The 23403-nt window shown below is 46.3% G+C and overlaps 1 protein-coding gene and 1 long non-coding RNA gene across 2 annotated transcripts in view; one reads left to right on the plus strand and one right to left on the minus strand.

Moving 5' to 3' along the window:
- The window catches only part of spire2 (spire-type actin nucleation factor 2), a 245752-nt gene that overhangs the window by 38375 nt on the left and 183974 nt on the right, over positions 1-23403 (plus strand). Inside the window, exon 2 of the mRNA XM_034175653.1 lies at positions 10699-10742. Coding sequence (XP_034031544.1) covers positions 10699-10742 — 44 coding nt within the window. The remainder of the gene's footprint in view (positions 1-10698; positions 10743-23403) is intronic.
- On the minus strand, positions 443-20319 carry LOC117515182. The gene is made up of 3 exons (XR_004562097.1): positions 20309-20319; positions 17542-17546; positions 443-819 (listed from the first exon to the last, which is right to left on the minus strand). It is a non-coding gene; the product is annotated as an uncharacterized LOC117515182 (long non-coding RNA).

The following is a 23403-nucleotide window of genomic DNA, read 5'->3' on the forward strand; positions in this document are numbered from 1 at the left end:
CAAATCTGCAGTGATTAAACCATTACTTAAGAAATCTAATCTTGACCCTAGTGTATTGAAAAACTATCGGCCGTTATCAAATCTATCATTTTGCTCTAAAATTCTGAAAAAGTGGTGTCACAGCAGCTCATGGACCATCTTACTTAGAATAATCTTTTTGAGCCACTGCAGTCTGCTTTTAGAAAATATCATTCCACAGAGACGGCTCTCACTAAAGTGATGAATGACCTTCTGCTTACAATGGATTCAGACACCACTACGGTTCTTCTGCTGTTAGATCTCAGTGCTGCATTTGATACAGTGGATCATCATATTCTATTTGATAGGCTGGAGAATTATTTTGGGATTACTGGGAGTGCCCTTGCATGGTTGATGTCATACCTGACCAGCCATTCTCACTGTTTTGTACAATAACACTACCTCTAACCTTAGTGAGATGAAATTTGGGGTTCCACAAGGGTCCATCTTAGGCCACCTGCTTTTCTCCCTTTATATAGCACCCCTTGGGCACATATTGTGGCATTTTGGGATTACCTTTCACTGCTATGCCGATGATACGCAGTTATACATACCAATTACTTCCGGTAATCTCATCCACATAAAATCCTTACAAGATTGCCTTGCATCAAGTGAGAAGCTGGATATCAAGCAGCATCCTACTTTTAAATTCTGATAAGACTGAAATGATGGTTCTTGGTCCAGTGAGACACTGGCATCAATTTGAGCAGCTAATGCTTACCCTAGGCTCGTGGTGTCATACATCACACTGACAAAGTGAGGAACCTTGGGGTAATTTTTGATTCTACGTTGTCCTTTGACCTTCACATTAGAGATATTACTAGGACTACTTTCTTCCACGGGCGAAATAAAATGAAGATTGGTCCCATCCTGTCTATGGCTGATGCTGAGAACCTGATCCATGCATTTGTCTTTTCTAGATTGGACTACTGCAATGTTCTATTTTCTGGTTTACCACAGTCCAGCATTAGGGCTCTCCAGTTGGTTCAAAATGCTGCAGCCAGACTTTTGACACGAAGCAGAAAGTTCAACCACATTACACCCATTTTGGCATCTCTTCACTGGCTTCCTGTCCCAGTGAGATCAGATTTTAAGGTTCTGCTACTAGTCTATAAAATTGTTCATGGACTGGCACCTCCCTACTTAGCTGACCTAATTAAACCTTACGTACCGGCCCGGGCATTGCGTTCTCAGGGTGCAGGACTACTTTGTGTCCCTAGGGTGAAGAAGTCTGTGGGTCACAGAACTTTCTCTTATCGTGCCCCTGTTCTGTGGAATGATCTGCCTGCATCAATAAAACAGTCAGATTCTGTAGAGACTTTCAAGTCCAGACTTAAGACGCACTTATTTTCCCTTTCGTGTGGCTAGCATACTGGTATTGTATGTTACTATACTTACTACCCTTTTAAATTCATTGTATTAGTAAACTGAGCGTGCCGCGGCCTCAACTTTACCTAAATTCTGTTTTTTTTTGTGAAGCTTAGGGCTAGTGGCCGGTGATCATCTTAGTATTTCTTCTGTTTTTCTTGTTGCTTGATGCTGACAAATTACACTGTATTTGTTGTCTTTCTGAATCTTGATTCTGTTTTTTTTCCTCTCTGTTTGAGGTGCAGCTCCATCTAGAGATGGTGTGGTGTCTGTTTCTGTAACCCTCCTGTCCTGTGAACTGGCATTACCTGTATATTGTTTTGTAAATTGTGTCTGTATCATGGCCCAAGCTGAGGGTCGCCCCTTTGAGTCTGGTCTGTTGAGGTTTCTTCCTCATATCATCAGAAGGAGTTTTTCCTTACCGCTATCACCTTATGTTCTTGCTCTGGGGGTTAGTAAGGTTAGACCTTAGTTGTGTGAAGTGCCTTGTGGCACCTTTGTTATGGTTTGGTGCTATATAAATTAAATAAATTGAAATTGGAGGAAAAATGCAAAAACCACGCATACTTATTAGGTTATCATTCATATAATTTTTTTCAGGCAACGTAAAATTGCCTGAAGATGTGCAGTAAGATTTTTCTAAGCAAAATTGAACTTGAGGCTTGGGAACGCATCAGTATCCCCTGGGAAGAGTGACAGGATTTGTCTGAGGATAGGGAAGTGTGGGATGAGCTCATTGGCGTGCTGTCACTGTGATCCAGAACCAGAAAAGTGGTAGAAAATGAATGAAATTGAACTCTAGGTTTTGGGGGGCCAGGGTGGGGTGTTCGAACATATGTCCCGTTGCTCACAATGGAGGTACTTGACTCATGCTGACATCAGCCTGTTAGCATCACATTATGCAAGTTTTGAAGGTAATTAAATTAAGGGCTGCAGCTATAGAATATTTATGAAATGGAGTATTCCTGCAATTATTTAATCAGCTAATCCCCAATTAATCCCTAAGCAATAGCACAATGTCGCTGCACCATCATGCAAATTTAGTGTATCCCTTTCTGTTTTCCTGGGTAACTATTTCATGTCTTTACAAGTTTTGGATCTTTCCCAGTGTCAGGACTCCCCTGACACCGGACCGTCAGTGCAGGCGGTCGGTGTCATTCTCAGTCAGTCAGGCTGCATGTGAGCGTGAGCACAGCCTTGTGAATAACTGGGCTCTGGAGTGTAGTTTTTCCACAAAAGCCACACTTATGAATCCCCTCTGCACCCTGTCGATGAAAACTCTGATCGAAAACTCTGATCGAATCCAAATAAAGACAGTTTTTGAATAAACTTGATAGACTTAAAGTGCACGCAGAGCGGCACGCAGCCAGTGGACAGCGTGTTGGAAAGTTGTAGCTTTTGGTGCTACATTGATTAGTGCTTATACAGCTTTTGTACATTGTCTTCTGTTTTTCTGGGGGTGTTACAGCACCACACACAGGCCTGGCATGTGTACTACAATGTTAAAGTTTTGAGGCACAGAATTTGCCTTGAACATTTTTTTAATTGAATTATTCGACTAATCGTTTCAGCCCTAATTAAATCCGTTGTGAATTGCTGCTTTAAGGCGCTCCCTCACTCAGGATTTCAGGCACCACACGTATGTGTTTTTAAAGCACTATACATTATAAATGCAGCATGTTCCAAGCGAGTGCCAGGCAAGCTATACAACATCTGATAGTATTGGTAAAATACAGAAAAACTGGTAAGACATTGGTAAAATACAGAAACAGGAGGGTTCTCCTCAGAAGTGTTTAGTATCATGGTGCTATTGGCAATTATCACCCGAGAGTAGGAGCAGGTCGTCCAGAGGAGGAAGCTCCAGCATGTTAACTGTTTCAAGTACAAATGGAGGCTATTTCCTGCAACTTCAGCCTTCATCTTCTCTAAATATACATCTTAAGAGACATAAGAAAATCTCCAAAACCAAGTTCTTCTTATAATAGAATGTTATTTATTTGCACAACACATAACAATCTACACTCTAAATATACCAAATCCCTCTGGAATGAACGTAATTTGACCATGATATGCTCAGGCAGTAACATCAGTTCTTCTTTTATTCATCTTGGCCCTCAGTTGTTGCAAGCTGAGTTAAAGCTCAATGTTTCTGTCTTGTCTCCTTCAGTAGAAATCAGAATGGACCACAATGGAAATACGTGAAATTTTAATGTATTTACAATTACACTATGTATGAGGTCTATTAGAAAAGTATCCGACCTTATTATTTTTTTCAAAAACCATATGGATTTGAATCACGTGTGATTACATCAGACTTGCTTGAACCCTCGTGGGCATGCGAGAGTTTTTTCACGCCTGTCGGTTACGTCATTTGCCTGCGGGCAGTCTTTGAGTGAGGAGTCGCCCACCCTCTCGATTTTTTCATTGTTTAGGAATGGCTCAGAGACTGCTGCTTTGTTTGATCAAAAATTTTTCAAAACTGTAAGGCACAACTGAGTGGACACCATTCGATAAATTCAGCTGGTTTTCGGTAAAAATTTTAACGGCTGATGAGAGATTTTGGTCTGGTAGTGTCACCGTAAGGACGGCCCACGGCGCCTGACGGCAATCTGCGCTTCGAGGCGGCAGCGTCTCGCCGTTTCAAGTTGAAAACTTCCACATTCAGGCTCTGTTGACCCAGGAAGTCGTCAGAGAACAGAGAACTTTCAGAAGAAGTCGGCATGAGGAGTTTATTCGGACATTCCATTGTTAACGGACATTTTGTAATGAAAGAACGTGCGGGCAGAGTCGCATGTCGGGCCGGACCCGACCGCGGGGGGTCGCGACAGGAAAAACACCTCCATTGGAAACCTTAACGGGCAAGTTGGAACATGCCCAAGCTGTTAAACAATTTCTCAGTTACTCACTTGTTGAAAGCCATCAAAAGCCGCCTGAATTTTGCAAATGGTTTTCAACACGGAGGTGTTTTTCCTGTCGCGGTGCACACAGATTAATGAAAGACGTGCGCGCAAATTCGCCGAGTCGTTTCCGTGACGACTCGGCAAATTTGCGCGCACGTCTTTCATTAAAAAATGTCCTTAAACAGTGGAATGTCCGCATAAAGTCCTCATGCCGGCCTCTTCTGAATCTTCTCTGTTCTCTCACGACGTCCTGGGTGAATTAATTCTTAAATTAGGATGTTTTCAGGTTGAAACAGGCTGACGACGGCGCCTGGAAGTGCTGCACGACGTCCCGCTCTGTGGGAAGTCCTTACACCGACAGAAACACCCCATAATCTCTCATCAGCCGTTAAACTTTTCACCGAAAAACAGCTTAATTTCTCGAATAGTATCCACTCGGATATTCCTCACAGGTCCAGAAAAAATTTTGATAAAGCAACGCGCGCCGTCTCGAGCAGCGTGTGAAACAAAGGAATTCAGCTGAGAGGGCTGGACCACATCTCACTCAAGGCCTGCCCACAGGGAAATGACATCACCGACACGCGTGAAAAAACTCACGCATACGCACGAGGGTTCAAGCATGATTGGTGGAATCGCACGTCATTCAAATCCATATTGTTAAAAAAAAAATAAAAGGGTCGGTTTATTGTCTAATAGACCTCGTACTTAGATTGAACTTACTAAATAAAATCAACCAATCAATCAATCAAGGAGGTTATCCAGGGCGTGATGTCATTGCTATGCGATTGTCATGGCAATGGTGGCGCTGTTTCCTTTTTGGTGAATGTGTGCGTTTCACACATGCATTCACATCGTCGGGGATTATCAAATTTCAACATAAATGGAGAGTTTTCTACACCAACTGGGCTTCAAACATGCTCCAGCAGGCAGACCAAAGCAAGGCAACACCTGGACATTCCGAACCAGGCTGGAAGAGCTGCAGGAGTGAGTTAAGTGGAGAGGGAGCTTCTCATCAGTCGGGCCTGCGGCCCAGATAAGAGACGCAAAATTGGTAAGTGATGTTAGCAGACATGGCGGCAGCAGCGAACGAGTCATTTGGAGGAAAAGTGCTTAATTAGTGAAATCCCACAAAAACAACATACGAAAGATGTTATTTATTTTTCCTTTACATGAGGGACAGTAACTTCAGTTTATGAACGGCAACCAAAGGTCCTTCTGCATTGTTGCACTGAACAACTTCCTCATCCGCTTCTTTGCTTCCTCCACAACAGAAGCTGTCGCTCTTAGGGCCTGTCAGTACCTTGCAACTGCTTCCACAGTTCTCCATGATAACATATTCTAGAAAGACTGTCTTCCCTGACCACTGGTGTCCACCACAGTTTGAGGGTTGCCACCCCTTGAGGTACCTTAGACCTTCAGTCCACAGCTCCCTGCTGCAGCAACAGCAATGGAAACATTGCTCATTCTGGTTTAATGGCCCCAACTTTCACAGGGATGCCAGAAAAGCTCTGCCGGGGGTGTGAGTTAAGATCTCTCAGAGAGTGGGCTCCTCCAGATGCTCCCAGTTCACCTGCACTATCTGTTTGGGCTTACCAGGTCTGTCCAAAGTCCCTCCACACCCTCTGATCCACCACCCGATGGTGATCGGTTGACAGCTCTGCCCCTCTCTTCACCTGAGTGTTGAGAACATGCGGCCTCAGATCAGATAATATGATCATAAAATTGATCATCAACCTTCTGCCAAGGGTACAATGGTAACCATGTTCAGTTATGGACATCCTTATGTTTGAACATGGTGTTCGTTATGGACAGTCCATGACTAGCACAGAAGTCCAATGACAAATAGCTACTTGGGTTTAGATCAGGGAGGCCGTTCCTCCCAGTCACGCCCCTGCAGGTGTTTCTGTTATTGCCCAAATGTGTGTTGGAAGTTCCTCAGCAGAACAATGGATCCCCCCACTGGAGCCCCATGCAGGACTCCAGCGAGGGACTCCTAGAAGGCCAAATACTCTGAACTGCTGTTCGATACATACGCACAGTCAGAATTTCCCCCTTCTCAACCCAAATGCACAGGGAGGTGACCCTCTTGTCTACCGGGGTAAACTCCAGTGCAGCGGCGCTCAGCCAGGGGCTTGTGAATATCTCCACACTTGCCCAGCACCTCACACCCTGGGCAACTCCTGAGAAGAATGAGGTCCAACCGCTGTCGAAGAGAGTGGTTCCAGAGCTGAGGCTGTGCATGGAGGCGAGGCTCCCCAGATCTAACTGGTAGCGCGCCACTTCCTGCACAAGCTCTGGCTCCTTTCCACACAGCAAAGTGATGTTCCACACCCCCATAGCTAGCTTCTGCCACCTGCATCTGGTCTGTTGAGCCCCTTACCTTCACTACCACCCATGGCAGCACAGTCGACAAGCGGTTCCCATTGTGGGTGGTGCGACCACAGGGTGGAGATGGAAAGTCCACATTACCTCTTTCCAGGCTCCATGGCAATCCTGGCCACCAGGCCCTCACTGACGGGGCCTACATACAGGCCTGGCTCCAGACGAGGGCCCTGGGCTTCCTCTGGGCTGGGTCACATTCCCTATTTCTCATTTATCCATGGAGTCTTTGTGAACTATTCTTAGTCTTCCCCCTCGCCTGAGACCAATTTGCCATGGGAGACCCTACCAGGAGTATGACGGCTCCAGACAGCTTAGCTCTCAGGTTCATAGAGACACACAAACCTCTCCACCAATGATGGTTCACAGAGAGGGTGTGCAGGGACTGTTTTTGTGTGTGTGTGTGTGTGTGTTGTGTGTGGGGGGGGTTAATTTGTTTTTGTATTTGTATTTTTATATGGTTAAAATTCAATAACACTAAATCTGAGGCCATGGTTCTCAGCAGGAAACTGATGGACTGCCTACTTCGGGTAGGGAATGCAGTATTGCCCCAAGTGAAGCAGTTCAAGTACCTCAGGGTCTTATTCATGAGTGAGGGGGACAATGGAGCCTGAGATTGGCCGGAAAGCCTGCACAGCAGGGGTGGTATTGCATTTGCTAAAGTACTGTTGTGACAAACAGGGAGCTGAGCCAAAAGGCGAAGCTCTCAATCTACTGGTCAGTCTTCATTCCTATTCTCACCTATGGTCATGACGGTTAGGTCATGACCGAAGGAACTAGATTGTGGGTACAGATAGGTTCCTCAGGAGGGTGACTGGGGTATCCCTTAGAGAGAGTGTGAGAAACTCAATCATTCATGAGGAGCTTGGAGTAGAGCCGCTGCTCCTTGACGTTGAAAGGAGCCAGCTGAGGTAGTTTAGGCATCTGGTAAGGATGCCCCCTGGGTGCCTCCTAGGTGTTCCAGGCCCATCCAGCTGGGAGGAGACCCTGGGGAAGACCCAGGACTAGGTGGAGAGATTATGGCCTTTGAATATCCTGGCGTCATGGTGGAGTAGAGCAGAGAAGGACTTTCTTGAAAAGATGTGAAATTTAAGATACAGTTTGCCAGACGGTACATGAGAGAGCCTGTTTTGTTGTATGAAAATCCTTCTTGAGAGTCGTTTTATCTTGTTTTATTGTTCTGTTTTCATGTTTGTGGGTTGAACTCCTGTTGTTTTAAAAGTCCTTTGAAACTTGACTTCGATGTCCCGACTTTCACCTTCACACTTCCTCACACTCCCTCTGCCTCTGGACACACTGTCTGTCTCTTCTCCATCAGCGTCCGCTGGTATCACACTGGACAGTTGTCCTAGCCATTCACCAACTCAGTATGGAAATTTGATTTTCAAAGTGCATATTTAGCAGGTTTGGTTCACCTGCCGAGGCCCTTGATTTTCACTACCATGGGAAATCCTCAGTTTGACCTTTAACTGAGGATGTAATCCGCTGCTGGAAGGAATACTTTGAGGAACTCCTGCATCAGATCAGAGCGCCCTCTATTGTAGGGGCAGAGCTGAAAGATGGAGGATTATCATTCATTTCCCTGGTGGAAGTCACTGAGGTAGTCAAACAATTCCACAGTGGCAAGGCCTGGGGGTTGATGAGGTCCGTCCAGAAATGCTGAAGGCTCTGGGAGTGGAGGAACTGTCTTGGATGAGATATCTCTTCAACATTGCATTGAGGTCTAGGACAGTGCCTAAGGAGTGGCAGACTGGTGTGGTGGTCCCCATATTTAACAAGGGGACCAGAGACTGTGTGCCAACTACGGGGGCATCACACTACTCAGCTTCCCTTGTAAAGTCTATTTACCGGAGGTCTATTCCAGCACCCTGGAATAGACCTCCAACACTCACTGGATCGGTTCGCAGCAGAGTGAAGCAGCTGGGATGAGGATCAGCACCTCTAAATCTGAGGCCATGATTCTTGGCAGGACATTGATTGATTATCTACATCTGGTAGGGAATGCGGTATTGCCCCAAGTGAAGGAGTTCAAGTACCTCAGGGTCTTGTTCACAAGTGAGGGGATAGTGGAGCGCACGATTGACTGGAGAATCGGCTCAGCAGGGGCGGTGTTGCATTCACTCTACTGTACAGTTGTGATGAAAAAGTTGCTGAGCCAAAAGGTGAAGCTCTCGAGCTACTGGTCAGTCTTCGTTCTTATGGTCATCAATCAATCAATCAACTTTTTTTTTATATAGCGCCAAATCACAACAAACAGTTGCCCCAAGGCGCTTTATATTGTAAGGCAAGGCCATACAATAATTATGAAAAACCCCAACGGTCAAAACGACCCCCTATGAGCAAGCACTTGGCTACAGTGGGAAGGAAAAACTCCCTTTTAACAGGAAGAAACCTCCAGCAGAACCAGGCTCAGGGAGGGGCAGTCTTCTGCTGAGACTGGTTGGGGCTGAGGGAAAGAACCAGGAAAAAGACATGCTGTGGAGGGGGGCAGAGATCGATCACTAATGATTAAATGCAGAGTGATGCATACAGAGCAAAAAGAGAAAGAAACAGTGCATCATGGGAACCCCCCCACAGTCTACGTCTAAAGCAGCATAACCAAGGGATGGTCCAGGGTCACCTGATCCAGCCCTAACTATAAGCCTTAGCGAAAAGGAAAGTCATGAGGGTTTGGTCATGACTGAAAGAACTAGATCGTGGGTACAAGTAGCCAAAATGGGCTTCCTGTTGTTGCCGCTGCAACCCGATCCTGGACAAGCAGATGAAGATGAGTGATGAGCGTGAGAGTGATATTTAGCAGGTTTTACCCCAGATTATCATGGTTCATGTTTCTGGTGTTTTGTTTTCTGTCCTCTGTGTTTCTAGGATTACTGTTATGTATTTTGTTGCATTATTTTCTGCATACTTTTATACTGGCATCTCCTCCGTGTTTTTTTCCATGTGGCTTTACTTCCTTTTCGACAGTTTCCAGGTTCACATCTCCTCACTTCCACAGTCATTTCATAGGCGTCTTAACTGCTCATGGTTCACCACCCCTGTGGCACTGTGTCACATCATGCCTGCCGCCTCACATTCTTCCTTCGTGTTTGCTTCAGTGTTGCCGATTCTCGCTGTCTTTTAATGTTTTCTGTGTGTTGTCTACTGATTCCCGTTTGGTCATCTGGCATGTTTGTTTATTATGTACCAACCCTCTGCCTCTTTCTGTTGATGACTCTTCTGCTGTTCCCTCAAGGATGCGGTTGCATGTTGAACTGTTTTGTTTTTCATGTGCCAGGCCTTTGCATGTTGAACCAGTCAGTTGCAGCATCTCCTGCTATGAGGACATCATTTTGGTTCAGACTATTCCTATTGTGGCTTCTCATAAGCCAGCTGCACCACTGTATAATAAACCAGCTCATCACCTTCCTCCGTTATTGTTTCCTGTGTTGAGGTCCTCTGTCAAGCACACAGATGGCAACCATCCAGGTAGACAACTGGTCCATTGCCACCTCTTGAAAGTAACCATTTATCTGCCACAGCCAGGGGAAACATGGGCATGTCCTTGTCCTTCTTCAGCTGCTGGCGTCTTTAAGACTGAGGCAGCTGCATGCTGTGCCACAGCCAGACAAGTGCCCCACATGGTCAAAATGTTGCAGTTGATGGTAACTTACGATACAAGAGATACTCTTCATTTTTATCTCACTAAGTAACTCTTTTTTTTGACACAAAGTCATTCCAGAAGTACCCAAAGATCCTCCAAAGACACCTTGTTCCAAGAATATCCATCCGCTTCCTTTGGTCAGTAGTTAGCGCTCAAGTCTCGGGACCGGACAGTAAGACAGGACACACCTGGTCCCTAAAGGCATCACTGCTGATGATGTCTATCCAGTGACCTCATTGAAGAAACATTTTTAAATTCAGAAATGTATTCAACTATTCATGTAATTTGTAAAATTGTTGTAAATGTTCTACTAAATGCAGGTAACTCATGTTTATTTTAAAACTAAAATACATCAGAAGTGCTAATTAGCTCTTTTGTCTTTTGTCTTTGTAGATGACACTTCTGGACTTGAAGTTTCACATCCTGCAGAGTCTCAGGTGAGCTCTGGCCCAGTTCTGAGCCTGTCTCTTCCACCACAAACAGATAAGAAGAAGAACCAGAGTTGTCTCTAACTTTGAATCGGTCACAACACTAAACATCTCTACGATTTCACTCACATAACCTGATAAAATAATGTTTACAATCTGAGCCATACAGGCCACCACAATTTCAATTTCAATGTATTCAATTTATATCGCGCCAAATCGCGAAGTCGCCTCAAGGTGCCTCACATAAAAACAACTCAAAAACAATAGAAAATAAAAAAAATGTCCAAATTAAAACACCAAAAGCACAATTAAAAGTTGACAATAAAACACAATAAAGAGTAAAAGAACTTAAAATAATTTAAAAAAGGATGCTAGCCACAAGACTGGGTAAAAAGATGTCTTTTTTCTTTTCTTTAAAGTCTCCACAGAATCTGAAAATGTCACTGAGGCCGGGAGAGTATTCCACAAAACAGGAGCATAGTACGAAAAGGCTCTCTGTCCAGCAAACCTTTTCCTCACCCTTGGGACACAGAGCAGTCCGGCAACCCTTGAATGGAAAGCCTGGGCCGGTAATAAGGTTTAACTAAATCAGCCAGATAGGCCGGTGCCATTCCATGAACAACTCTATAGGCCAATAGCTCATTCACTCATCACTTATCTTCAACCGCATATCCAAGATCGGGTCGCAGGGGCAAAAGCTCTAGCAGGGGGCCCCGGACTTCCCTCACTCGCGAACAAGACGCCGAGGTACTTGAACTCCTTCAGTTGGGGCAAGACCTCATTCCCTACCCAGAGTAGGCAATCCATCAGTTTCCTGCTGAGAACCATGGCCTCAGATTTAGAGGTACTGATCTTCATCCCAGCTGCTTCACACTCGGCCGTGAACCGATCCAGTAAGTGTTGGAGGTCACTGGCCGATGAAGCCAACCGGACCACATCATCTGCAAAAAGCAGTGATGAGACCCTGAGCCCACCAAACTGGAAACCCTCCTCCCCTTGACTACGCCTCGATATCCTGTCCATGTATATCACAAACATGATTGGTGACAAGGTGCAGCCCTGGTGGAGGCCAACCCCCACTGGAAACGAGTCCAACTTACTGCCGAGCACCCGAACACAGCTCTCGCTTTGTTAGTACAGAGATTGTATTGCCTGTCGGTACCTTGCAACTGTCTCTGCTCCAGAGTCCTCTGAGATAACATATCCCTGACAGACTCCTCCTTCAGTTTTAGGTGCCATTGAGGCACCTAAGACCTTCAGGCCACAGCTCCTCGAGGCAGCTTCAGCAATGGAAGCATTGAACATTTCTCATGCTGGGTCAATCCCCCTAACCTCCACAGGGATGCTAAAAAAGCTCCGCCGGAGGTGTGAGTTGAAGTTCTGTTGCACAGTGGGCTCCACCAAATATTCCCAGTTCACCCGCACTACCTGTTTGGGCTTACCAGGTCTGTCCAAAGTCTTCCCCCATCCTCTGAGCCAACTCACCACCAGATGGTTATCAGTTGACAGCTCTGCCCCTCTCTTCACCCGAGTGTCCAGAACATGCAGCCTCAAATCAGATGATACAATCACAAAATCGACCTTTGGCCTTGGGCGCTCTGGTACCATGTACACTTATGAGCATCCTTATGTTCGAACATGATGTTCGCTATGGACAGTCCATGACTAGCACAGAAGTTCAATAACAAACGACCATTCGGGTTTAGATTGGGGAAGCTGTTCTTCCCAATCACACCTGTCCAGATGTCTCTGTCATTGCCCATGTGTGCTTTGAAGTCTCCCAGCAGAACAGTGGAGTCCCCCACCGGAGCCCCATACAGGACTCCACACAGGGACTCCAAGAAGGCCTAATACTCCATACTGCTGTTCAGTGCATACGCACAAATAACAGTCAGTTTTCCACCCTACCACCCGAAGGCACAGGGAGGCAACCCTGTCATCTACCGGGGTGAACTCCAACATAGCGACGCTCAACTGGGGACTTGTGAGTATCCCCACACCCACCTGGTGCCTCAGATGCTGGGCAACTCCAGAGAAGAATAAGGTCCAACCCCTGTCAAGGAGAGTGGTTCTGGAGCTGAGGCGGTGCGTGGAGGCGAGGCCCACCTGATGTAACTGGTATCGCTCCACCTCCCGCACAAGCTCTGGCTCCTTCCCCCACAGTGAGATAACGTTCCACACCCCCAGAGCTAGCCCATGCCGCCTGGGTCTGGTCCGCTGAGCCCATTGACTTTCACTACCACCTACGGAACATCGCACCCGACACCCGCGGTTCCCCCTGTGGGGGGTGAGCCCTCAGGCTGGAGATGGAAGGTCCATGTCGCCTTTTCGGGCTGTGCTCGGTTGGGCTCCATGGCAAGCGCATCCACCAGGTGCTAGCTGACGAGCTCTACATCCAGGCTTGGCTCCAGATGGGGGCCCCGGGCTTCCTCTGGGGCCGGGTCATATTTCCTCTGCCTTGTTTCGTCATGATGTCTTGTGAACCATACTTAGTCTGGCCTCTCACCTGAGACCAATTTACCATGGGAGACCCTACCAGAAGCACAAAGGCGCCAGACAACACAGCTCTCAGATTCATAGTGGCACACAAACCTCTCCACAACGATAAGGTAATGGTTCCCGAAGAGGCCAATAGCAAGCAGCAGCAGCATTTTGAACCAGTTGAAGACCCCTTGTACTGGACTGCAGCAAACCAGAAAATAAAACATTACAGTAATCTAATCTAGCAGAGACAAATGCATGTATCAAAGTCTCAGCATCAGCCATAGACAGGATGGGATGAATCCTCGCTATATTTGCATATGGAAGAAAGCAGTCCTTGTTATGTCTCTAATGTGGAGGCCACCATTTTGTTAAGACAGTGGATTATTTAGTTATGCCCTCCCCCCATGTCTGTCTGTCCTGGAAGTGCAACTCCTCCTAAAACACTTTGTGGATTTCAGTGAAACCTCACGGAGGCATTTATCCTGGGAGACTTTATATACACAGATCGAGCTACATCATATGTGTCACATGCAGATGTTGAGACTTTAATTTAACACTATAATGCTTTAATTTTCCATGTCGTGTTTTTCAAATTTTATGTGGTGTATTTTTTTGTATTGTTTCTGTGTGGTATGAATGCATTTTATGTGTGATCTCAGCATGGGGGAACTGTAGGTGGTTCTCCACCTCACAGCTAGTCCTTTTTTGAGGGTTACCAAGAAGAATAACCACAATAAAAATACCTCACAAAATCTAAATACCAAAAAAAAAGTAGGATTCTTGTTTCCATTCTCTGTGGAAGTCATTCTGTAGCTGCCTTCCATGGGAGGGTCGCACACTGTGAAGGGGATGGAAGAAAGCCATTTGGATCCTTACCTCTGTACAAGAACAAATTAGAAGAGAGCACCATGGGTCTTGTTTTTGGAGGACTGTGGCTGGTATTGTGCAAAAAGGGCATCCACTGCTCCGCAGTGTCCAAGTCCATACCCTGGGGCAGCTCATGTGGCTGGACCCTCAACATGGATAATCATCTTCCAGTGCTTTCAAGGGTGCTTGGAACACTTCACATTGCAGTGGTTGTGCTGTCTGATGTGCAAAGACCTGGAAATGGCCAGATCTGTGTGGGTTAATACACTTGCTTTTGGTCTGGCCACCTCAATGGTCAATGTATTGAGGAAGTGGCAGGTGCTGTGGCACACCGGTTCCTTCCAGTGGTGTCTGTGAACCCTGTCATTGAGTGTGTTGTGAAGCTCAGACTGAAACATTCTTTGGGTATTGTGTCTTATCTCAGTCTGTGCTCTGATTACAGTGAGCGATATGTTGGTAAGGAATACCTTTTATTTGCAACTTGCCTGAGAGGTGACACTATTGGTCATGGATGACTGGCACTGACAGCGCTGGCTATGAGGATTGAATTAATCTACATGTGGTAACCATGGGGAAAAGGGCTTAATGATCCTCGACTTTGCAAACATTGGAGAGTTACTGGATCCTGAAACACCCCAGGCTTTCCTCAGTGGACATGGTATTCTAATACTGGCAGAGTTGCCAAGGAGCTTGAGCATGTTCTCATGAGAAAACTGTGGAGAATTCTGCAGAACTCTAGGCCCTATAGAAATGCCCAGTTGGTGAATTCTAAATGTAGACTTGTGTGAGGAGGATTCATTTGAAGTCTGAGACCAGCGTTAATCTGGCAAGACTGATTGCTTCTCAGGAATTTGCTCACAATGTGGTTTGATTATTTGCAGAAATGGACCCAAGTGGTCATCTGAATGGGTTGTGGGAGTTTTTCTACAGCCACACCTTGATAGTTGCTGTGGATTGTGTTGAAGTCACCAGTGTCCATAGTAGATGGTTTTTCATATCTGGGGCAGTCTGAGTATCGTCCAGGGGTGTCCTGGTGCAGAGCTTGATGGAAATTCTACACTGTACAGTGAGCTAGTGAAGTGGACTTTGATGGCCCTGAAAGTGGACAAGGAGGCATTTTTTTTAGAGAAATCTGTGAACAGGTGACTCACCATCTGTGATCTCATAACCTCAGCCTGGTTTCTGTCATATGGGGGCTTCTACATTGAGCAGGTATGTCATGCTGATCCTGCTGCTGGAATGTTAAGCCCCTGTCACACGGCACTAATGAAGAACACTGAAGCCCAAACAAAACAAGAAATCTGGACTTCGTTCTGGGAGCTGGCACTTCGTTAGAATTTTCAAACTGTTGAAAAATGTGACCAAATCCTGACGACAACCTCAATTCGTCCATATTCCCTTTTGCTATCTGTCTTGATGGTTCCTCATAATTTGCGTAGTTCCCGTGCCATTAACGTTCCATTTGATTGTTGTCCAACTTCGTCCAAACCTCCCAAGTCTGACGTCTTGCACTAACATTGACAATCAGAGATTTCTGATGTCCACCAATCCGGATCGCTTCCAAAATGCAGTGCAGTCTTCCATGCCCTAATATCTATCTGTGGTGTAAATTTGGTGAGAATCTGTAAAGTCCATCCATCCATCCATTTTCTTCCGCTTTATCCGGAATCGGGTCGCGGGGGCAGCAGCTCAAGCAAAGTCGCTCAGACCTCCCGATCCACACACACCTCCGCCGTATCATCAATGGAGGTGGAGAACATGGTCCACTCAGACTCCATGTCTCCAACCTCCCCCGGGATCTGGGAGAAGCTCTCCCAGAGGTGGGAGTTGAAGACCTTGCTAACAGAGGCCTCCGCCAGTCGTTCCCAGCAGACCCTCGCGATACGTTTGGGCCTGCCAGGTCTCACCGGCTTCCTCCCCTCCCAGGGGACCCAACTCACCACCAGGTGGTGATTGGTTGACAGCTCTGCCCCTCTCTTCACTCGCGTGTCCGAGACACGTGGCCAAAGGTCAGATGATACGACTACAAAGTCGATCATCGACCTCCGGCTCAGGGTGTCCTGGTGCCACGTGCACTTTTGGACACCCTTGTGCTCGAACATGGTGTTCGTGATGGCCAAACTGTGACTAGCACAGAAGTCCAATAACTGAACACCACTCAGGTTCAGATCGGGGAGGCCGTGCTTCCCGATCACCCCCCTCCAGGTCTCACTGTCGCCGCCCACGTGGGCGTTGAAATCCCCCAGGAGAACAATGGAGTCCCCAGTTGGAGCACTATCTAGTACCCCTCCCAGGGACTCCAAGAAGGTCAGGTACTCTGCACTGCCGCTCGGCTCGTAGGCCGAGACAACGGTGAGAGACCTGTCCCCGACCAGAAGGCGTAGGGATGCGACCCTCTCGTTCACTGGAGTGAACTCCAGCACATGGCGTCTCAGCTGGGGAGCAATAAGCAATGTGACCCCAGCTCTCTGCCTCTCTCCTTGTGCAACGCCAGAAAAATGAAGTGTTTAGCCCCTCTCCAGGAGTTGGCTACCAGAGCCCAAGCTATGTGTGGAGGTGAGCACGACTATCTCTAGTCGGTATCTCTCAACCTCCCGCACAAGCTCAGGCTCCTTCCCCCCCAGCGAGGTGACATTCCACGTCCCAACAGCCAGGGGCTGTGAGCATGGACCGGGCCACCCGCCCTCGACCGCCACCCAATCCTCTCTGCACCCGACCTCCATGGCCCCCTCTGCAGGTGGTGAACCCACAGGAGGGCGGGCCCACGTCGCTCTTTCGGGCTGAGCCCGTCCGGGCCCCATGGGCTAAGGCCCGACCATCAGGCGCTCGCACGCGAGCCCCAACCCCAGGCCTGGCTCCAGGGTGGGGCCCCGGCTCCACCATACCGGGCGACGTCTCGGCCCTTGATTTTTTTTTTTTTTACTGGTCATGGAGGTTCTGAACTGCCCTTAGTCTGACTCGTCACCTAGGACCTGTTTGCCTTGGGAGACCCTACAAGGAGCACAAAGCCCCCGACAACATAGCTCCTAGGATCATCCGGGTACACAAACTCCCCCACCATGATAAGGTGGCAGCTAGAGGGGGAGATCTGTGAAGTCGTTTTAAATAATCCTTCAAAGTCTATATAGAGTGGAACTTGATCCAGAATGCGGATCCGGATCACACCCAACAAAAATGAAGTCTTCCATGGCCTAATACCCATCTGTGGTGAAAATTTGGTGAGAATCTAGTTTTGACATAATCCTTCAAAGCCTATATAATGTGAAACTTAATCCAGAATGCGGATCTGGATCACATGCAACAAAAATGAAGTCTTCCATTGTCTCATATCTTATCTCTGGTGAAAATTTCATCAAAATCTGTGTAGTTTTGACGTAATCCTGCTAACAGACAGACAAATAAATGAACACCGATGATTTTCTTGTAACAGTCTCGGTAAGAATGTTTTATCAACTACTTTAACTATTTTCGCACTTTCCAGCCACGTGTGTGTCTGGCTTGCGTGTGCACACATGTTGTTGTGAAAACAAATAACATCTCTCACCTGTTGTCAAGATGACCAAATCCCACCCCTGCAAATGGATCTGATCAAGTGGTCTCTGAACGCAATTGATACTGTTTTTTCCACAAGGCACTCGGGAGTGGAGGACCCGACCTGTCCTGCCGGGACACATGTGGCGGGTTAAGTGATGACAGCTGGCGGAGGTGGCAAGTCATGTGCCTGTACACATTGTCTGTGGAGTACGTTGATGATGTTTACTTATTTGGAGCTGTGGTGACCGGGTTTCTGCTGTGTGGAGCCGCCGCAGCACTGGTTTACCGGAAAATTAAGAAGGTGGAGGCGGCATTAATTGGCTCGTCCAGGCTGTCCCACATGATTGATTCGATTGGAAGGGCAGTGTCAGCTCAGTCGGCGGGTGTCAACCGCATGTTGGAATCCATCTCGGGGAGAGTGGCTGCACTGGAAAACTGCTTTGATCGTCTGTGAGACCACATCTTTCCTCTATTCAGATGTATTTGGGAGCCACTCTGAAGTTTCAGACTGGATTCTGCCAGGCGTCTGTTAATCTGGATATCTATTTGGTTCCCAAACACCAGCTGTCCTTCAAGGCCGCTGGGATAAAATCCTCCCCCCGAAGAACACTCCTGATAGCCTCGCTCCTCGTCTCCCCCGCCTCCTTGTCTTCCACTGCCTCCCTCCCTTCCCAGTCCCGAGATGTTGACTGTGGGACCTTGAGACTCTGGTGGACTGATTCAGGACTGGGATCCCACCCCCCCCAGGATGGACAGATAAGGCGTGATAGTGCCTCAAGGGCGGCCTTTTCCGGGCTGTCTGTCTGGACACTGGACACAGTCTCAGCTGTTGTCTGTCGTCTATTGTTTTTTTGTTTTGTTTTGTTACGACTGTTTTCTGTGCTATGGGTTTTTTTTGCTCCAGTGGTGCTGCGGGTTCAATGCAGCAGCAATGGAGGTTTATATATATATATATATATATATATATATATATATATATATATACAACAACAATATAAACGCAACACTTTTGGTTTTGCTCCCATTTTGTATGAGATGAACTCAAAGATCTAAAACTTTTTCCACATACACAATATCACCATTTCCCTCAAATATTGTTCACAAACCAGTCTAAATCTGTGATAGTGAGCACTTCTCCTTTGCTGAGATAATCCATCCCACCTCACAGGTGTGCCATACCAAGATGCTGATTAGACACCATGATTAGTGCACAGGTTTGCCTTATCACAATAAAAGGCCTTAGAGTGGCCTTTTATTGTGTGTCCACAATAAAAGGCCACTCTGAAAGGTGCAGTTTTGTTTTATTGGGGGGGGATACCAGTCAGTATCTGGTGTGACCACCATTTGCCTCATGCAGTGCAACACATCTCCTTCGCATAGAGTTGATCAGGTTGTCAATTGTGGCCTGTGGAATGTTGGTCCACTCCTCTTCAATGGCTGTGCTAAGTTGCTGGATATTGGCAGGAACTGGTATACGCTGTCGTATACGCCGGTCCAGAGCATCCCAAACATGCTCAATGGGTGACATGTCCAGTGAGTATGCCGGCCATGCAAGAACTGGGACATTTTCAGCTTCCAAGAATTGTGTACAGATCCTTGCAACATGGGGCCGTGCATTATCCTGCTGCAACATGAGGTGATGTTCTTGGATGTATGGCACAACAATGGGCCTCAGGATCTCGTCACGGTATCTCTGTGCATTCAAAATGCCATCAATAAAATGCACCTGTGTTCTTCGTCTATAACAGACGCCTGCCCATACCATAACCCCACCGCCACCATCGGCCACTCGATCCACAACATTGACATCAGAAAACCGCTCACCCACACGACGTCACACATGCTGTCTGCCATCTGCCCTGAACAGTGTGAACCGGGATTCATCCGTGAAGAGAACACCTCTCCAACATGCCAAATGCCAGCGAATGTGAGCATTTGCCCACTCAAGTCGGTTACGACGACGAACTGGAGTCAGGTCGAGACCCCGATGAGGATGACGAGCATGCAGATGAGCTTCCCTGAGACGGTTTCTGACAGTTTGTGCAGAAATTCTTTGGTTATGCAAACCGATTGTTTCAGCAGCTGTCTGAGTGGCTGGTCTGAGATGATCTTGGAGGTGAACATGCTGGATGTGGAGGTCCTGGGCTGGTGTGGTTACACGTGGTCTGCGGTTGTGAGGCTGGTTGGATGTACTGCCAAATTCTCTGAAACGCCTTTGGAGACGGCTTATGGTAGAGAAATGAACATTCAATACACGAGCAACAGCTCTGGTTGACATTCCTGCTGTCAGTATGACAATTGCACGCTCCCTCAAATCTTGCGACATCTGTGGCATTGTGCTGTGTGATAAAACTGCACCTTTCAGAGTGGCCTTTTATTGTGGGCAGTTTAAGGCACAGCTGTGCACTAATCATGGTGTCTAATCACCATCTTGATATGGCACACCTGTGAGGTGGGATGGATTATCTCAGCAAAGGAGAAGTGCTCACTATCACAGATTTAGACTGGTTTGTGAACAATATTTGAGGGAAATGGTGATATTGTGTATGTGGAAAAAGTTTTAGATCTTTGAGTTCATCTCATACAAAATGGGAGCAAAACCAAAAATGTTGCGTTTATATTTTTGTTGAGTGTATATATATATATATATATATATATATATATATATATATATATATATATATATATACGAGGTCTGTTAGAAAAGTATCTGACCTTATTATTTTTTTCAAAAACCATATGGATTTGAATCACGTGTGATTGCGTCAGCCAAACTTTAACCCTCGTGCGCATGCGTGAGTTTTTTCATGCCTGTCGGTTGCGTCATTCGCCTGTGAGCAGGCTTTGAGTGAGGTGAGGATTCTGGTTGCTTTCCAGTCGTGTGAATATCCGATTGTGATTGTGCATGAGCTGAACATGCCAGAACATGTCCTGTGAGGCTTCATCACGGCGTTTCTTTTCGCCATGCAGCTTCGCCGCGACGCACGGAATTCCTCCGCCTTTGTTCCTCTTTCCATGACAAAAACCCCTGTAACAGTGAAATGTGCCGTTCATTTCTAAACTGGACGCTGTCTTGATCCGGTATGTCCTCTGACTAGCACAGGAATTGTGAAAAGACGTGGACATCAGCACTTTTTCCGGCACATTCCACCGTTACAGGAGTTTTATTTAATGGAAAAAGAAGCCAAGGGACGCGCCACCGTGCCGCTCTTGACGCGGCACAAATCCACCTCGGTGTTGGTCTCTCAGGACGGCTTTCAGACGGATTCCGGTTGCTTTTCTGTCGTGTGAATATCCGAGAAATTGAGCTTGAGCTGGACAAGCCCCAACATGTCCTGTGAGGCTTCATCACGGCGTTTCTTTGCGCCGAACAGCTGCAGCACGACGCACGGAACTCCTCCGCACGTCTGTCTTAATGTGCCGGACTATTTATTTTGCTCTAAAGTTAGACATTTTAACGTCGACTTGAAAGGGCACCTGCTCCCTTTTGGAGCCAGCCTCAAGTGGCCGGTCAAGGAACTGCAGCATTTTCTTCTGGGTGGGCTTCACCTGAGAAAATCTAAGCTTATCCCTTGGATGCATTGCGATGCGGATGTGGATGATTCAGAATGAATTTATAAATATCAATAATGGATTTTATAAACGATAATTGTAGGACTAGTGTTAATGAATTTCTGCGATGATGTTCAGAATAAAATGAGAGAGCTGTAAAAGAGCAATCAGGAGTCAGACATATCGACGCAGAGAGATTTATTTTTGGTTGAAGCAGAACAGATGCATCTGGAGAAGTCCCCAATACAGCATGTAGTGTACCATAAGAGCCTTCTGCCTTCTTGTTTTAAGGATCTCAGCCATAATACAAAAAGAGTCATAATACAGATATGGTCTGTAGCTAGTCAGGGCCGTGATTGGCTGTTTTGTCGTAAATTGGAGAAAGACAAGTGTTATATAAACAAAAGACAGGATGATGGCCTTCAGCAGGCACATCCTGCACTACAGACATGATGAAAACATCAATGTTTTCACCACAAGAAGTGGTTAATGATTGGGCTGTAAAAAAAAAAAAATCTCCACTTTTATCCTCACTGTCCATCAACATGTTAAAGATTCTAGTGGCGGCGCTGCTGAAGGCAGACTCATTCTGTTGTTTCATAAATGGTGAAGAAAGAATTCAAAAAGATTACTTGTGTGGTATAGTGGCTGATCATCTAAATTTATCTAACTACTATTTTCATTTTAACATGCACCTTGGGGAGCACTGCAATGAGGCGCATGCAGGGCTCGAAATAGTACGTGCATGTGCTAGTTTGTGCACGTATTATTCGAGCGGTGCACGTAATTTTATACTGCACTTGCACTGGTGCAAGTAACTTCATCCAAGTTTTATCAATTGTAAGCACCAGTAAAATGAACCAATAAAGGAATAAATAAGGAAAAAACTATTTCCAGTGTGTTGTCTTCGTCTTCCCTATGTTATGACTCTCGCACACGGAGTGAGTTGCTGTGCTCTATTTGTTGTGTTTGCGCATGAACATGTAAACAAAGAAAAGAAAAAAAAACTGTCTGGCTGCGGTTTCCTCTCTCTCTCCCCCTCAAACTGCGGGCGGTTTATAGCCAGGTTGCGTCAACGTAAATCTATGCTACCGGCCTAGCAACGCCTCGGTAAAGTGATAATAATAGCCAACATTTATGTGTCAAGACAATATTGAGTGCATGTTTTACAAATTATTTTACAAATAAGTAGATCGTGCCCTTGTTTTACTCAAACAGTGCTTAAAACGCGCGCACAATATAAAACAAATGTGCGCACAATATAATAAAACGTGCGCACATTCTCTCCACATGCAAAACATTTTGCAAATACACTTCCAGGGCTCCGTAGTTCTTCGCTCTCTCTCCCCTGAAACTCTGTCATAATTGTGTTATAAACTAGCCACCATTTGTTTTATTATACATCTGTGTAGTTAATAAATAAAATAATCGTCACGGACGATTCGTTTGCGCGCGTACGTGAACAAAAAACTGAGGGGAGAGCAGCAGCAGCAGCAAACTTTCCCCAGAGAGGAATTAAGAGTCTGACACATCAGAGGAGGAGTTTTAAGGTTGATATAAGACTGACTTTTGGTTGTGCAAGTAACTTTTTTTTTGGTGCAAGTCATTTTTTTGTTACTAGCACCAGTGCAAGTAGGTTAAAAATGTATTTCGACCCCTGTTGTGTGTTTCTGTTGTTAATTAGTCTAACAAATGTACACAGTGCATTTGTGCAGCACAGCTAGTGTGCACGCGCGTTGTGATGAGGTGAACATAAAGGCAGAAAGAAGCTGCAGATATGAGTCTGACCTTTTTGTTTTGCTGGAGTGGTAATAATCCAAACACGCACCAGAACCCACTCTTACACAGGTGGTTGTATCAGCTGGGATGGGTGTGTGTGTGTGGGGGGGGCAGCCCTGCTGGATCAATCATTTTACAATCAATTCGCAGTCCTCTGAATCGTTATTGAATTGTGAGGTATGTCAAGATTTTCACCCCAAGTCCTCACAAGATGACAAGTTAGATTGACTGCCACTTGCTGCCTCTACCATCTCTCTCTCTCTCTCTCTGTCTCTGTCTCTCTCTCTCTCTCTCTCTCTCTCTCTCTCTCTCTCTCTCATATCAAAACTAAAGTGATGCACACACGCCTGACAGAAACTGGGAAACGTGAGGTCAAGAAAAAAATGGAACTAAATGGTTTCAGAAACAGTAATGTTTGATGTTATAAACCAGAAGAGGAGAAGCATTGACAACT

Source organism: Thalassophryne amazonica, chromosome 8 (assembly GCF_902500255.1).
Source record: "Thalassophryne amazonica chromosome 8, fThaAma1.1, whole genome shotgun sequence".
NCBI lineage: Eukaryota > Metazoa > Chordata > Actinopteri > Batrachoidiformes > Batrachoididae > Thalassophryne > Thalassophryne amazonica.